Below are 16,357 nucleotides of genomic sequence, written 5' to 3'. Positions count from 1 at the left end.
CATCAGGAGAGAATTTGGGGATCAACAGAGGTGGGGCACAGACCCTCACCCCCCCCCCAACATTGCAGGGGCCTGAATCCTAGCCCCTTCTGAGGGAGGTCTCCTGCCCCCATGGCTGCTTTGTGCTTCCCATGCCCAGCTCAGATCAGGACCCAGGTGACCGACAGAGACTTGGCCGACAGCAGCTGCCCTCTCACTCCAACAAGAATTGTTTGAGTTGCCTTGTACCCATGGTGTGGGGAAGGGGGTTTACGATATCTAAATCCAGCCTACCACCAGGAATGCTCAGGACCTACTCAAGAAGGCAAATAATCCCTTCCACCAATATTTACAGGGTAAAACAAGATTATTGTTAGAGTAATAAATTTGACAGTAAAATAGTAGTCAAGTTTTCAGGCAAATTTAAATTGGCTAGTTGAAACAAGTGAATATTCTAGAAAAATTAATTGTACCAGACAAAAAGGTGTTCCTAAAGAGTCAACTAAAATTTTTATTGGTACTTCATCTCATGATAAAAGTGTGCACCATATAATGAACCTAAAACAGTAATATTATAGTGCAAAAAATTAAAATTTAAAAGCCATCAAGAATACATTATAAAATTTTCAAAAGCCTCCTAACATTTAAATCAAAAAAGGAGGAGATAGTAGAGGAATATCATGTAAGGAAAAATATCCTGTAAGTAAATTACATGTTGAAAATTAATACTTTAGAAAATTAATTGTAAGGCTAAAAGCAAGACACCCATGAAAAACACACAAGGTGACAAAACAAGCCAGAGGAAAATCATTTGGGCAAAAATTGAAAAAGGATCCCCAGTCAAATTTATAGAAAATATTCCTTTATTAACCTTTGGTCGAGAATATGTTTTTATATTTTCAGAAAACAACTCCGAGACCATGTGGATTCCAGCAAGAGAGGAATCGACAGGACTACTCCAGCCATGAAGACAGAAGAGAAGCAGTCCAGAGATGGAAGACGCTGATGTGGCCTTCCCATACTAGCAGTTAGCAGCTGTGCATCACTGCAGATTGCCCAGGACCAAACCGGACAGAGTCGGACCTGCATTACCACCATTTGTCCACCATCCAGAACTGAAATGTCAGTGCTGACATGTACACATAAGGAACTGTTGGACATTGAAATTGAGTCTTAAAAGAACTGTTGGCCCAGAAAGAAACTCACTACACACTGATTGATTTGCCTGTCACCATAACCATTATTGCTTGTCTCATTTTCGGTTCTTATAAGTGTATTTCTAATAGCACATGATCTCACTCATCTAGGGGAAATAATGAACAACATAGACTGATGAACAAGAACAGACCCAGAAACAAGGAGGCATGGATCAGACTGTCGGGCCTCAGGGGGAGGGTAGGGAAGGGTGGGGGTAAAGGGGGAGATCAACCAAAGGACTTGCGTGCAGGCATATGAGCCTAATCAGCAGTTAAGGACAACAGGAGGGTGGGGGCATGTATGGGGAGGGGTGTGGGATGGGAATGGGGGGACGAGGACAAATATGTGATACCTTAATCAATAAAGAAATTTAAAAAAAAAGAAAAAAAAGTAGTCCTACACAAAGGGTCAGGGCTGCTCTCTGGACTCCCTGCATGGAGAAAGGCAGAGCAGTCACTAGCCGGCTAATAAAGGCTCCCTAAATTTTAATTTGGTCTGGACTCCAGTGGTCGTTCACTTGCGTTCACTCCACAACACTAGCGGAGAGGCTACTCTACGCAAGCAGGACCAAGTGTCAGGCTTAGGACCAGAGGGACCAGAAGCTTTAATTTAAATTTTAATCGTATGCAAAATAATTCAATTAACTGCCAGAGGAATTACACCACATGAAACATATTCAGTTGCAAATCACACAGCACTTTATTACTTACACAATTCCTGGTGCTGTGGGTACAGGCTTATTGGGGATCCCCGGTGATGCTGCCTTCTGGGGTTCAGCAGCTGGGCTGGTCTGGTCCCAATGCAGGGGGCTGACGTTCCTCATCTGAGAGCTTGGTCGCGTCTCAATCGGGGGTTGCTAGCCGTTCTTCTGTCCTCTGGCAGGGAGAGGAGCATGGAGTGGCATTGCTTGCCAGACTGGAAAAAGGACGTGCCTTTGTGGCTGTCTTGACAGGCAATCACTTTGGCTGGTCTGGACCCCAGTTTTAAAGCCTGTACCCCATTCGCAGCCGCCCAGGTGGTTATCAATGAATTACATCAATGTATACATGTTTATCTCAAACAGGGCAAGGGGCTACATGTGGTTATCTAGGGAGAGTACATCACTCACTCAAGTGGTTATCTTGACAAGTCACTCTGAGTTGATTACTGAAGTTCAAATCCTTATCTATGAGGTATACACACTTCAGGGCAGTGGGGAATCACACTTTAAGTTTCAAGGAAAGTTAATTTAAACATTTTAAAACCTTCTTTATACATATCTATTTATCTATCTATATCTATCTATCTATCATCTATCTATCTATCTATCTATCTATCTATCTATCTATCTATCTATCTACACATGGCATTTTTAAAGCATTTTTAAACATTTCTATATATTATTATGACACCCTGACATTTCAACGATATGTTATTGTGGATGTAAAAGACAATAGGCTCAGTTAAGGTAAATGTTGACCTTTGTTAGGGAAGATAGCAGCATAGGACGTGACTACCAACCATAACTGCTTTTAGTTAAAATTTTATTTTTAGTTTATTTATTTATTTTTTAATCCTCACTGGAGGATGTTTTTTCCATTGATTTTTAGAGAGAGTGGGAGAGGGAGATACAGAGAGAAACACCAATGTGAGAGAGACACATTGATTGGTTGCCTCCTGCATGCCCCTGACCAGGGCCTGGAGCCTACAACTGAGGTATGTGCTTTTGACCAGAATCAAACCTGGGACCCTACAGTCCACAAGCCAATGCTCTATCCACTGAGCAAAACCAGCTAGGGCTAGTTAAAGTTTTAATTTCAGACCATTCTTTGTGATTACTTTAGATCTTTGAGTTTGCAAGACAAAAGCATATCTCTGGAAAAATGTATTGTGGATTGGGGATCAAGAAACTTTTTCTGTAAAGGAACAGATAATAAATATTTTTGGCTTTGTGGGCCATACATGTCCTAGCATGAAAGCACACATACACAATATGTGAATGAATGGGTATAGTTGAGTTCCAATAAAATTTTATTTTAAAAAACTGACAATAGGCTAGATTTGGTGCACAGTTTGTTGACTGCTGTTATAGATGGATAGTAATATACTATGTAGGAGTGTAAGCTCTGCTGTTAGGTGTATCTGAATTTGAATCCTGCCTCTTACTTAGTAGTTATGGGTCCATGGATAATTTTCTTAACTACTCCAAGCCTCAGTATACTCTTCTACATAATAGGGGTAACAATAAAAGATCCCTAAGAGGGTTGTTGTGACAATTAAAAGAGAAAATGCACATAAATCAAAGAGCACAATACCTGGCATGGAGTAAGTGTCCAATAAATGGTAGTTGCTGTTATCATCATCATCATCATCATCATCATCATCATCATCATCATCAAAGCCAATGGGGGAAAATAGGAAAAACTTGTGAGAGGGAAAAAGAATGAGCTTCAGTGTTGTTTTTATGCTATCTATTTTTTAAAATACCCCAACTATATTTTTAGTGTAGTGGAATTGAGCCACCAACTACAACTTAGGAAAGACAATAATAGCCTTCAGGGAAGGGTCTACAATGACTTTTCCTCCTCAAGGTACTGATGAAAACCCAATAGGCAAATAAATAAATAAATAAATAACAGATACCATTAAAAAACAGTTTTGGTAATAAAACAGAAAATATTAACTTGTTCAAATTTATTTTGTGTCTATACCTGGAATTCTGGGTAACTTTCTCATGATTGTCCTTCACTAAAAACAAAGTAGAGTGAGAGAACGTTTAGAAAGGGAATGCTGTAAAGATTAATGGCCTAGATGGGTGAACACATGAAGACTCACAAAAAGATTAGGACTTTTCAGCCTGGCACACCAATCTAGAAGGACATGGTCAAGAACATGGCATTTTCTATCAAATAGACCTGTATATGAATTTTGGATCCCTGACTTACTAGCTTTCTACCTTGGACAAATGAACTCTAAGAGTTTACTTGTTTTCACCTGTGAAATGGAAATACTAATAGTTTCCTTCTCAGGGAGCTATTGTCAGTATTATGCATGTGATCCTTGTCCTTGGGATAAAATAAGCACCCCGTGACTGTTATTATGACTTGGAACCTTTAAAATCATACATGAAGTTATCTGCATGAACACATACTCTTTCATATCCTGGAACAATTGAATGGGGAGGGATATAACCTTTAAATTATGGATAGGTGAAGCTAAGAAAGGGAAAATCTGATTTAAATGATAGGTAGTAAATCTATAGTCCTCATTGTCCCCATGAAGTGTCACAGATTAAAAGCAGATTTAATAAAGGATGTGTACCTCATAGACTCATCATGCCTAATTAAGTGAACATTATATTTAATAGTTGTTGTTTATCTTATGGTTAATGTAAAAGAGAACACAGGTATCTTCCCACATATATTCCTTGGAGTCAGATTTTGGACTGAAAATTCTCCGAGGTCGATACTATGGGGGTAGTTCTTAAATTTAACTGGCTTATTGCTATCTGAATTAATCAAAATCTCATTTTAATCTTTATTTTCCCATGACAATGGTAGATAAGAACCATCACAAACTGTCAAAGTTCTTGTTGTCTCCTGGCACTGAGCAAACACTGTAAACATCATTGAACTACTGTTAAAAAAAAGAGTCAATAGCTTTGAATGAAGAGCTACAGAAATATGAAGTCTTTGTGATAGCCAGAAACCTTTGTTAGAATTCTGACTCAACAAGCAACAGCCTGCCCAATAAGATAATGCAGACACAGTGTATTTTTTGGTATGTCAAGGAATTTTCTCCAACTCATTACAAACACAAAATTTCAAAGTACCAGAAGGCACTGATTTGTTATGTGCTTCCTTTATAGACTGCTGTACAGAACAAGTATTTCAACAAGTGGCTATGTGAATACCAGTTACTAGAGTGGCCTCTCTGTATTGAGTGGCTATAGGAGATGTAATTGGGTCAGTTTGGCGGGTCAGGAGCAGTAGGAATTAAAGTGTTTCCCTCTTCTATCAGAGATCAAATGGCTCTGGCAATAGAAAGATACTGGTTTCAAATCCTAGTCCTTCCACTTACTAGCTGCATAACTTTAGGACTGGTAAGTTAACTGCTCTTAACCTTCATTTCATCATATTTTATTGAATTTATAACACCACCTGAGCATTAAGAGCCAGAAATGGATATCATAATGTGAAGTTAAATGACTATCATTAACAAATTAAAGCACTGAGCACAGAACCACTCATCCACCAACTATAAATTCCCTTTCTCCAGGTGCACACAAAGCCAAATTATATGCCCAAAGAGACAAGTTTTCTATGCATAGGAAAACTGAAATTCTTCATGGTCTTCCACAATGAAGGGTTACTATGAAGCAAATGGAGTTGGTGAAATATAGTCACAACTGGCTGATTGCTGAACTGGATATATAAAAGGGCCAGTGCCATATTATGTGTGCACTGGAAGTCACTGATCAAAAAACAGGTTCAAATAGACCCAAGAATCTAAGCATACATAAAGAAGTAATATCAATAATCTAGTGCATGAATATTCAAAGTTATAGTCATTATCAATTTTGGGGAAATGTGGTCTGAGTACCAGGAGAGTTCTACTGACTCTACTAAATGGTGTACCTCCTTTCAGGCATTTTAGTTTGTAAAATGTGAGCAGTAACCCTTGTATGAAGGTGACATTGAAGATTTATGACATTATAGTCCCTTGAAGATTTTCCCAGTCTTTTGGCTAAGTGAGGCCCGAAGCTTCATAGAGAGGCAGTGAAAGATGGTCACCAATGTAGAAGGATTTACAAATGTGGCACAAGCTCCCAGAGCTTTCCCAAGGGCATGATATGTTAGATTTTGCCAAGATGCTGATATATCTTAAATTCTCTATTTTGTTTCAGAGATGACTATTGTGGTCATAGGCAAGATGGTGCTGGGTGGAGAAGATCTTCCAGAATCTAGAAAAGGGTAATATTTGTTTTACCATCATGGATAGACATTAGGGCAATGACATTATGGGTCTTATGTGTTGCCATCTGGACAGAATGGAGATGGTGAGTTAGTCCAGTCGTATACACTCTTCTCTCTCCAAAGGTTCTTCACATGGGCTTATGTCTACATGTCTTCATCCATGACAGTGTATTCTGATGGTTTGACTAAACTATGTAGTATTGTAAGAAGTAATTGCTTATGGCAGGATGTGAGTGGAGGAAAGTGTAGGAAGTGAAAACCATAGGTATTTTGTAATTTTATTATAGTTGTAGACAAATGAGAGAAATAAAGAGGGAGGCTGATTGACTGTTGGGGCAAGGTTCTCAGGGAGGCTAATATTCAGTGGATTCACTATGGTATTGACTTTGCATGGTGAAAATCTTTTTTTTTTTTACAGTGTGCTCAGAGGCGATTAGAATCTGGAGGATTGATGCTATTAAAACTACAAAAAAATGATGTGTAAGCCAAACATGAATTTATTCATTTATAATAAGAATTAATTAGGCTAGAACACTCATGCCAGCTGGTTAGCAAATTTTCTCCCATAAGAATTTTTTTATACAGGAAAATATCACTTTTTCAAGCATAGAGTCAGAGCAAGGGGAGTTAGGTGACAATCTTAATGGCTAATGACACAAATTGAGATGGCCTTGTATATCCATCTCACTGTAGGTAGACCTGCCAAATCATTTGCTGGTCAACATCCCCTCTCTGACTCTAGAGAGATTACTAGTATCCTATGGCTCTTAATTGCCTCCTTTTTTGGATTCCATGCAGAACATTTCTTATAAACAATTCCTTCTTAATACATCATAAAATTATTAGATTCTATCTTGTTGGGTGGCATCAATTATACAGCAGATCTGCCTCCCTAACACTACAATCTTGATTATACCTGGAGGTCCCCCAAGCATTTGCATTTCCAGACTACATACTTCAGTAGGTTACATTTCATCTGTTTTCTGTAGACTTTAATTTGCTTCAATCTCAGAATAGTTCACTATGGTATATATTCTGAAAACTCAACCATGTAACTCTTTATGCTAAGTAGTGAATTAATTATAGTTGAAGTAGATGGTGTCACTATAAAATATTTTGAAGTGGTAAATAAAATGTTTGCTAGCTAGTAGGCATAAAAGTATTATCTCAGCATCCTATTCATATGCTCAGTCTCACTGTTGGATTTCATCATACAGAGCACAAGAGGTGGCCTCTAGAAGTGGGAGGTGAACTGAAATTAATAGCCCAGGGTTGATTATCTATTCTGAGAGGCTATGAAATATGAAGATTTCTTGGAGAAAAAGGTAATTTTGCTGCAGAAAGAAGGTCCAAAGAGGAAACAGAGTGACATCTTTTTGTGAGAGGGCACACAATGATAAATTAGGTCCCTAAGATAAGGAAAGATTGGTGATGAAGCCAATTGAATGCTACCATTAGCACACCAGGAACATACTAGGGTTCATAAGGAAATGACTTGAGGCCATTGGATGAGTTCTTTATTACAGAATTGGTGGTGCTAGATTTGGATATCTCCTGGTAATTCCAGAGTCAGTTAAAATTCATATAAATCTACCCTTTAGAGGATCTCATATAATCCTAGTATCCTCATGAGAATTCCTTGGAACAACTGAAATATATGCATTCAGGTCTCCTTGTTATGAAAGCACATGTAGTAAAGTGGATGCATAGCAAGCTGTTGATAAAAGAGACCCCTTGTGAATGCAAATAAGAATTGGTACAGTAGTTAGCGAGGCACTGATGGGCAGAAAGATCTATCTGGTAGTGCTACAAGGTGGGAGTAGTAAGCTACTAGCTCAGTTTAAATATTGCCAATGTTAGCATAATTCTCCAGGAATAAGGCCAAAGTACAATTACACTTTATATTCTGAGAGGTCTTTGTGGCTGCTAGGAAAAATGGAATTGCCAATTTTTCTTCAGAGGATCCATTATGGGGACATATATCAGTACTACAAATCAAAGAACAGAGGACTGGTAATTACTAGGAATCACTGATCATCACTGGATATCCTTAAGATTTTAGAAAGTTGTGCCTTTCCAGCATAGTATGATGTTTGTTCAGAAGCATTAGGAATCCATATACAGAACTGATGTATGTCAAGAGTACAACACAAGCAATCCAACCCCCACTTCTTGAGTTTTATGTACATATGGTGTTTGTTTATATGCCCCAGGATTCTTCAGATGAGAGGGTTCAGAAAGTTACCTGCTATTAATTGCTCTTCAAGACACTCAATCAGACAAGGGCTTCCCAGAGGTCGTTCATAAGAGTAGAGCTTAACATAAATGGCCAGTGATCCTACATGGTGACCACACTGAAACCTCTAAAGTCAGAAACTTTTGCAGGGATTGACCCTCAGTCTTCAATGTAGACATAGTAATTATGATGGGATACCGTACCCCAACTTTCACTAAATACTTGTCAGAAGTCATTATCCTAGACAATTTTAACTTGGCCATACAACATGTAGAAACTTAAAGTAGGTGGTTGGCAAAAAGGAAAGTAAGCTGGACTTGGTAAGGCTTGGCTAAAAATATGTACCTGTCTGAAGGGCTAGAAGTGGACTAACAGTTCCAGGCAGTGTTAAAAAGGCCATACTATCTGGTTTGTCAATAGCCAAGAGACCCAGTATATTGGCAACAAAATATAGCTGTATGGAAGGGTGGCAGAGCTGTGTTTCCATGAAGGTTGGCTTGTGTTGAAGCTGGACTCTAGTCAACAGGTGGAGCAGGAGCCAGCCTCTAGTAGGATAATATTGGTAGGAAATACAAAAATGAAATTAGGTCTTCAGTCCAGAGTCTTAAACCAACAGGGAACAATAAGGGTGAGGGTAAAAAAATTGGGCCCATTCTTAGGCACAGAACACTCAAACTAGATCTCACCCATTGGTGGGGAGGAGGTCCTTAATGTACTTCCAGGCTTATTTTCATTGGCAAAGACTGGGCAGAGTTTTGCCTGCAGGGTTTCAGTACTCTTGGGAAATCAGTACCAACTTCAGAGAGTACCTGTGAATTGTTTTCATCGTTGTTGGATTAGGTTTGGTGATGGGTCACCAAATAAATAATATCTGGTTATTTAAATTTCCAGAAGGACATGAATGTGTAAAGTGGTATCACAGTTCCCCATCTGTATTTTAAATGTTTAGTGCAGGATATAAATCAGTAAGGCTGGAGGTGAGAGAAATGTAAGTTCACAAAGGGACATGCCTTGGCTCCTCTTACTGGTGAGTTGGGTTATTTATCCTTGCTGGAGCTCGAGATCGTTTTGCAAGGCAATCTCTTGTGAAGTGATCAGCTTGGCTGCAGTAGAGGCACAACTGAGTTTCTTGCTGGCGGGCTCGTTTGGCAGGGGTGAGAGGTGGCTGGCTTCCTCTCAGCTGTATAAGCTCCTTGGATGATGGGCATGAGGGGCTGGAGAGGGTTTGGTAGTGGATCAGTGATGACAACACTGGGAGCGGAGCCTCTGACTGTAAGAGCTCTGGCTTGTCACTATGTTTTCTGTCTAACTGAATACACTGAGTGATCAGGTCTGGGAGGTTGTCCATCATATCTGTGCCACTCACTTCATCCTGAATGGGTTCAGATAGGCCCTCTTGGAAGTGATCACTCTCATTGGTTTCATTACAGCTCAGATTTTGAGCAAGAGGCTGGAAAGTAGTAGCATCCTGTTGAGAGGAGTTGTCCTCTTCGTCAACCTTAGCATTCACCAGAGGGTTCATTTCCTGTCTTTTGGATTCACCAAATGACTGCTGGAACTCAAGAACAAAGTTTTCGTATTGCTTCAACAGAGAACTCTGCTCAGACCTAGATATCATCCCACAACTTTCCATCTGCTGAGATAGGTGGTCAAAAAAGAATTTGACTTGGGCATCGTGTATGGGATTGGTGTTCTTGAGAGTTGTCAAATAGTTAGTCACCTGAGCAAGAAACCCTGAGATATTGGCAGGGTCACCACAAAATTGGGAGAGATTCTTAAGTGAACAGAGTAAAGGCATCATTGGGGTGGCCAGAGCAGGCATGACTTGATCCCTCAGAGTAGTGTTCTCCTCAGTCAGAAGCTGCACTTGTGGCTGCAGAATAAGGTTCTCCACCCAAAGGGAGGAATGTTCTACCTGCAATCTAGGTGATGATTCTGTATGCTTTTCCATTATATCTTCTGGAACTAAGTAGAATTGAGTACAAGTCCAGTAGACCAGTGGTCAGACAGTGGGTTTGCTCTGTGATCAAAGAGACAGTATCATGAGCAAGTAGCCAAAGCTGTTAGCTATGAAGTCACAAGGAGATGCTGAGAGCTGAGCTGGAGAGATGGCAAAAACTGCTGTCCACTACTGAATATCACCTCTTCTTCATGGAGAATGCCAATGTTCTGCACATTCAGAAGAAATAAATTACCTTAGGACAAATAGAGGATTTTGAATTAAGAAGATAAATATAAAAGACACAGTGGGTTTCTCTCCCCACTCCCTTATAATATAGAAATTTGCCCTCAGATTAAGCCTTTGGTTCTAAAGTATCTTTTTTAAAAAAAATCAGAGACTTAAAGAATGTTATAATCCATAGCGATCTTAGAGATCACCCATGTCAAATTCATACTTTCACAGGTGAGAAAACAGAGATACAGAGAGGTAAAAATGTTTTCTCAAAGTAACACAGCTAGTTAATATTAGATCCAGCATGCTCATCAGGACTGCTATCCAAAACAGCAATTCCTCGGGTACCACAGATATGCTCATTTGCATACACTACTCGGGCATGGTGATGATTCATGTCCCTTGCTACTCAAAATGTGATATGGAAACTAGCAGAATTGACATCACAAAGGAGGTTGTTAGATAAGCAGACTCTCAGGTCCCACTCCAGACTTATTGAATCAGTTTTCCACTATAACAAGATTCCCCAGGTGATTCAAATATGCACTGTTTGAGAAGAGCTGCTCTAAAGAACACTGTTTGAACTGTAATAATCACTTGTTGGACTTGACCCTCAGTTCCCTAATTCCAGCCTTCACTGCTGTGGGGATCTGATTGCTGTGTGGTAGTCAATTCATTTTCTCTGGCTTTCTAGTTCCTGTCTGAGGTCACATTTTGGTTGCTATGGAGATGATTAATACATCACAGGCAAGAAGAGGTGAGGTTAATAATCTAGGAAATAAGAACAGAATTTCTTAAAAATATAAAAATCAAAATGTTCTGCAGTCCTCCCTGCATTGATAACAAATAGAAAACAGCCAGAAAAAGTTAAAAACAAACCCCAAACATATGGTATACCAGTTGAACTATTCTGCTGTGTAATTCCTCTCATTGCCTTTTCCTTGTGTACCATAGCATTCAAATGTATTCAAATTTGTCATTGGTGAGCAAAATCTGTGCATCATTTAATTTAAGACTTGATTCCCTAGCTTGTATTTGATGGTTCCGTCTCTCTAGATCTATGAAAGAAGTTATTGGAAGAATGAAATAGTCTAAGGTTAGGGGCCAGAAACTTGCCCAAATACTAGCATTCATCAGTTAGATGAGTTTGAAGAACTCATTTGGGTTTCAATCTCCTATTTTATCTAATGAGCTTGACTATCTTGTCCACCTCAGAGGGTTGTTGTATCAATGCAATAATCAATGTGATCTGAGTGGCCGTCCAAAAAAGATACATTTGTTTCCAAGACTGACAGCTGGACAATGTCAATGATGAGGCTTTACCCTTATTGCATATTACCAAATTAGTGAGATACTGTCATATCTTCCTTTCTTTCTTCCTTTTCATATATCACCCTTCTAAAGTCTCATTTACCTTTCAGACATCTTCCACTTTCCAGGTGTCCATCCATGAGTTTATTCCTGCTAATCCAACCATGTGTCAACTGATACTAAGATGTAAATTAGCGAATGAAGGTTAATGTTTGGCCTTTTAAGGGTGTTAACTTTTTTTCCCAAACTCTAATGTGTATGGGAATAAATTTGATTTTGTTCGCTAGCAATTCTGATTCAGTAGGTCTGGGGTGGACATCGGGAATCTGTATTTAATAAGATGCCCAGCAGATTTCTGATGTTGGTGATCCCTGTGTGAAAAGCCATGCAGATGAACCTCAAGGAATAAAGCTATAATTAGTTGCATTGCAGAGAAGAAGAGATGGGGAGGGTACATATTTGAAGGTAGTAGGTTGTTCCTCAAATGATATTCTACCTTCACATAAAGCCCAAACAAGCCCACACTGCCCTTCACAACTGTTAATCTCTCCCAGGCAGTAGAATGCAAGAATTCAACATGTAGGTTCTAGATTCAGACTGACCCACATCCAAATCCTGGCCTAACCAAAAGTTGTGTAACTGTGAGCAAGTTATTTAACCTCTCTGAGAATCAATTTCCTAACTTTCAAATGGTGATGATTTTAATACCTGTCCTACAGTGACCTGAGGATTAAATGAGATGAAAAGAGATTAGCACAGCTTCATGCAGATGCCAAGTGCTCCATAAATGTTAGTTATCATTATTCTGGGTCCACAGTCTGTTATTTGACTGAGTTTTAGAATTATTTTTTTGTTTTGGAATTTAGAAAGGTAACACAGAGTATATACTGCTTCTTACATAACATTCCCAGTGATGTCTGGGGAAATATCCCATAATTAAGTCATTAACATTTCTGCATGAAAAAAAATCCTGAATATTTATACTAAAGGAGATAAAGACTAAGTTCATGTCAGTTCAGGTCAGGTTTTGCTACTAAATGAGTCTTGCACCGAATTAATGAAAATAAAATAGCTCCCATCCTACAGAACTTTTTATTTCAGAATTGAAGATAAGGGATTGGGAACCTGTACCAAACTCTTTGTTGTTGTTGCAAGGGTGTGATTATAATTTTTCACTCTCGGTCAATGCCTTTGGCCATTTATCTCCACCCCCACAAGTTCCAGAATCTCTATAGAGGTATCCTGTTTCTTTACAGAATTATGTATTCAAGGTGGCAGAGCATTTATTTTTTCTAATTATGTAGCACTAGTGAAACACTTACTAAAATTATAAGCTTTATCTCAAATGCAATCCATAAAGTGACACTGTTGTCAACGGCAATTGCTTAATCTTTCAAAGAAAATCTACTTTGTCTTATAGGGAATTGCTCTCCTTTTGGAGGTCAATGGCCTTCTATTGGATTATCCCAGCAGATCCTGGGGCAGATCATTCCAGTCTTGAGGAGTTCCAGACTATAGGCTTGAGGAGATAAGTAGAGAGAGATGGAACCTCAAATGCACAGGTTTGGGCCATCAGTCTAGTGAACTTGGACCAGGTCTGACACAAAACTGCATATGTTTAAGCATTTACTTAATTGGTATGGGTTTCAACTACAAAAACAACAGCACAAAAATAGGTTCATTAAAATATTGCAGGATGTTTGGGTGGTTTTTTTTTTTTTCAGTTTAACTCTAAGCCAGGGTTAAGCATGTCCCTAGATATAAAACTAATTCACTCTTGAGTTCCCTGATACCCCATTTCATGAAGGGCCTGCAGGACCTGCTGCTTTTAAGAGAGCTTTGTGACCTTGATCTGATCTAACTCATTGCAGAAGAAGCTTTGATTTAGGCTCATGTAATTACCTAGAGCAGTTATATTGCTACTTTCAAGTGCCAGGCCTTCTTATGAATGTCACAGAAGCTAAATTAAGACATAACCCTCAAGATACCATTTGGACTTGTCTGGAAACTTTGGTGTGACCTTAGCTCTACTAACAACCTTGGGCAAGTCACTTCTCTCTCTGGGTTAGTATCTGGATCTGTACAATGAAGCCACTTTGTTTCTCAAATTTTATCACATGTAAGAAATTCTGAGTCAGGGGGTTAGAAGGAAGATTCAGGAATCTGAGTTTTTATGGGCACCCCAAATGATTCTGTGGTAAGAAGTCTTCAGATTTTACCTTGGGAATATTGGGTGAATTACTACACAGAACTCCAACATTTGTCAACGGTTCTCAAATTTCAGGGCAGTTAGAATCCCCTGGTAATTCAATATGCAGATTCTCGGGCCTTACCCCTCGACAACGTGATTCAATGGGTTTGAAATGAGATAAAATCATCTCCATTTTAACTAAACTCTGCAGATAATGCTGATGCAGAAGTTTCCCTGACAATACTTTAGAGAAACACTAGGTTGAGTAGCCATCTCTCAGTAGGGATGGGCTATAGGACCCATTGAGGATACCAAAATCCACAGATGCCCTAGTTTCTTACATAAAAAGGTATAATATTTGCATCCTACCTAATAAAACAGTAATATGCAAATTGACCGCACCTTTGCTATGCACAAGCCACGCCCACCAGCCAAGCCATGCCCACCATCCAATCAGAGCGAGTATGCAAATAAACCCGACCAAGATGGTAGTTAATTTGCATACACAGGCGCTCTGAGCTGACCCCCTGCGACAGATTACAGGGAGCTGGGTGTCCGCTCTGGCACCAGACCTAAAGCCTCCGCCGGAGGCTTTTGGCCTGGAGCTGGAGCAGACACCCAGCTCCCCACTTTCGATGGATGGTGGGTGTGGCGGACACCCAGCTCCTCGCTCTGATTGGATGGTGGGCGTGGAGAGCGGACCCCCTGCCATCAAAAGCGGACCCCCTGCCATTGAAAGCGGGGAGCTGGGGGTTTCTTTGGCCTGGTACACCAGCGGACCCCCTGCGATTGATCACCTGGGAAGGGAGCTGGGAGTCTGCTTTCGGCCTGGTGCACGAGCGGACCCCCTGCAATTGATCCCAGGGTGCTTGGGGTTGCTTCGGCCTGGTACACCAGCAGACCCCCTGTGATTGATCACCTGGGCAGAGAGCTGGGGGTCTGCTTTCGGCCTGGGCAGGAGTGGACCCTCTGCAATTGATTGTAGGGAGCTGGGGGTCTGCTCCTGCCCAAGAGGCTTACGGTCTGGGCAGGCCTGGGCAGGGGCTGAGCTGGTGATCAGAGGGGCTGAGCCAGTGATCCTCTCCATTGGTGTGAACTATAGAGGAAACACCTTTTCTGACTGCACATTGGCTAAGCTTCCTGTATGCCACTGGTAATATTCTTAGTAACTTGGGTAATAAGAATCCAAAAAGGTGATCTAGGGTTTTTCCACCACATTTCTGGAGAAAAAAATAAAGGTCCACTGCTGGAAGGCTAAGAAATGTCATATCCTGCCCTAGCCAGTTTGACTCAGTGGATAATGCCTCAGCCCGCAGACAGCAGGGTCTGAGTTTGATTCTGATCAAAGGCATGTACCTAGGTTGCAGGCTCCTCCCTGGCTGGGGCCCAGATCAGGGCTCATGCAGGAGGCAACCAATCAAAGTGTTTCTCTCTGTCTTTCCCTTTCTCTTCCACATTCTCTAAAAGTCAATGGAAACATACCCTCAGGTGAGGATAAAAAATAAATAAATAAATCCATATCCTATGAAAGACACATCTTGAAAATGCCTAAAGAAAGTTGTCAATTTTCTTGGTGAAGGGACTGGAGTCTGTGTTGATGAAAACACCTTGGTGGCTGTGGTGACTGACAGTGGCTGCAGCAGTGGGGTGATGGGGCTGGTGCCTTCCCCTGACCAGCCCGGTTGCCTCCCACAAAGGGAGGCCAGACTGTGGCTTAGGTACGCTCCCTGTGGGGCGCGAGCCTAAGCTGTCAGTAGGACATCCCCTGAGGGCTCCCAGTATGTGAGAGGGGGCAGGTTGGGCTGAGGGACCCCCGACCCCCAGTGCATGAATTTCATGCGCTGGGCCCCTAGTATTACCTATATTTCTATATAGGCTACAGAAGAGTACTTCTGGATTAGTTTTGATCCACACTTTATTGAATCTGTGGATGCAAACCCTGCAGATATGGAGGGCAGACTGTACTCTCAAAAATCCCTTTCTGCTTCAGCACTATCTATATTTTTGAAAGTAGAAAATATTTGACTCCAAAAGTGGCCCCTGAAGTGTGTAATATGTGGATTGCTTCCTTTCAAGGTTCTAATTAAAGATGCATGGTCACTTCTAAACAGTGGGCTAGTATAGGCCTGACTCAAGAATCTGCAGTATACTAGTAGCTGGCTTGGAGGCAACAGAGAGTGCAGCAATTGAGCTGACCCTGCACTTAGGACTCTGTGGTGGCTGCTGGGAGTTATGCACTGCTTTTCTCTTCTCTGCTTGTGAATCAGGTAGAAAAGCTATCCCCATATCTCCATTATTAGAGATAGAGAAGCCCA

At 40.6% G+C, this 16,357-nt stretch overlaps 1 protein-coding gene across 1 annotated transcript; it reads right to left on the bottom strand.

Annotated features, from left to right (window-relative positions):
- Window positions 1–9,388: 9,388 nt before the first annotated feature.
- RTL4 (retrotransposon Gag like 4) lies at window positions 9,389–10,318 on the bottom strand (the record flags this gene model as incomplete). The annotated part of the gene is made up of 1 exon (XM_079764367.1): window positions 9,389–10,318. One exon carries the CDS (start codon window positions 10,316–10,318, stop codon window positions 9,389–9,391), a length of 930 nt encoding a protein of 309 aa, XP_079620493.1.
- Between the last annotated feature and the right edge of the window lie 6,039 nt (window positions 10,319–16,357).

The sequence above is a fragment of the Cnephaeus nilssonii genome (assembly GCF_951640355.1).
Source record: "Cnephaeus nilssonii genome assembly, chromosome: X".
Taxonomy (NCBI): Eukaryota; Metazoa; Chordata; class Mammalia; order Chiroptera; family Vespertilionidae; genus Cnephaeus; species Cnephaeus nilssonii.
The sequence above is the reverse complement of the archived record's forward strand: the minus strand, read 5'-3'. Positions and strand labels throughout refer to the sequence as shown.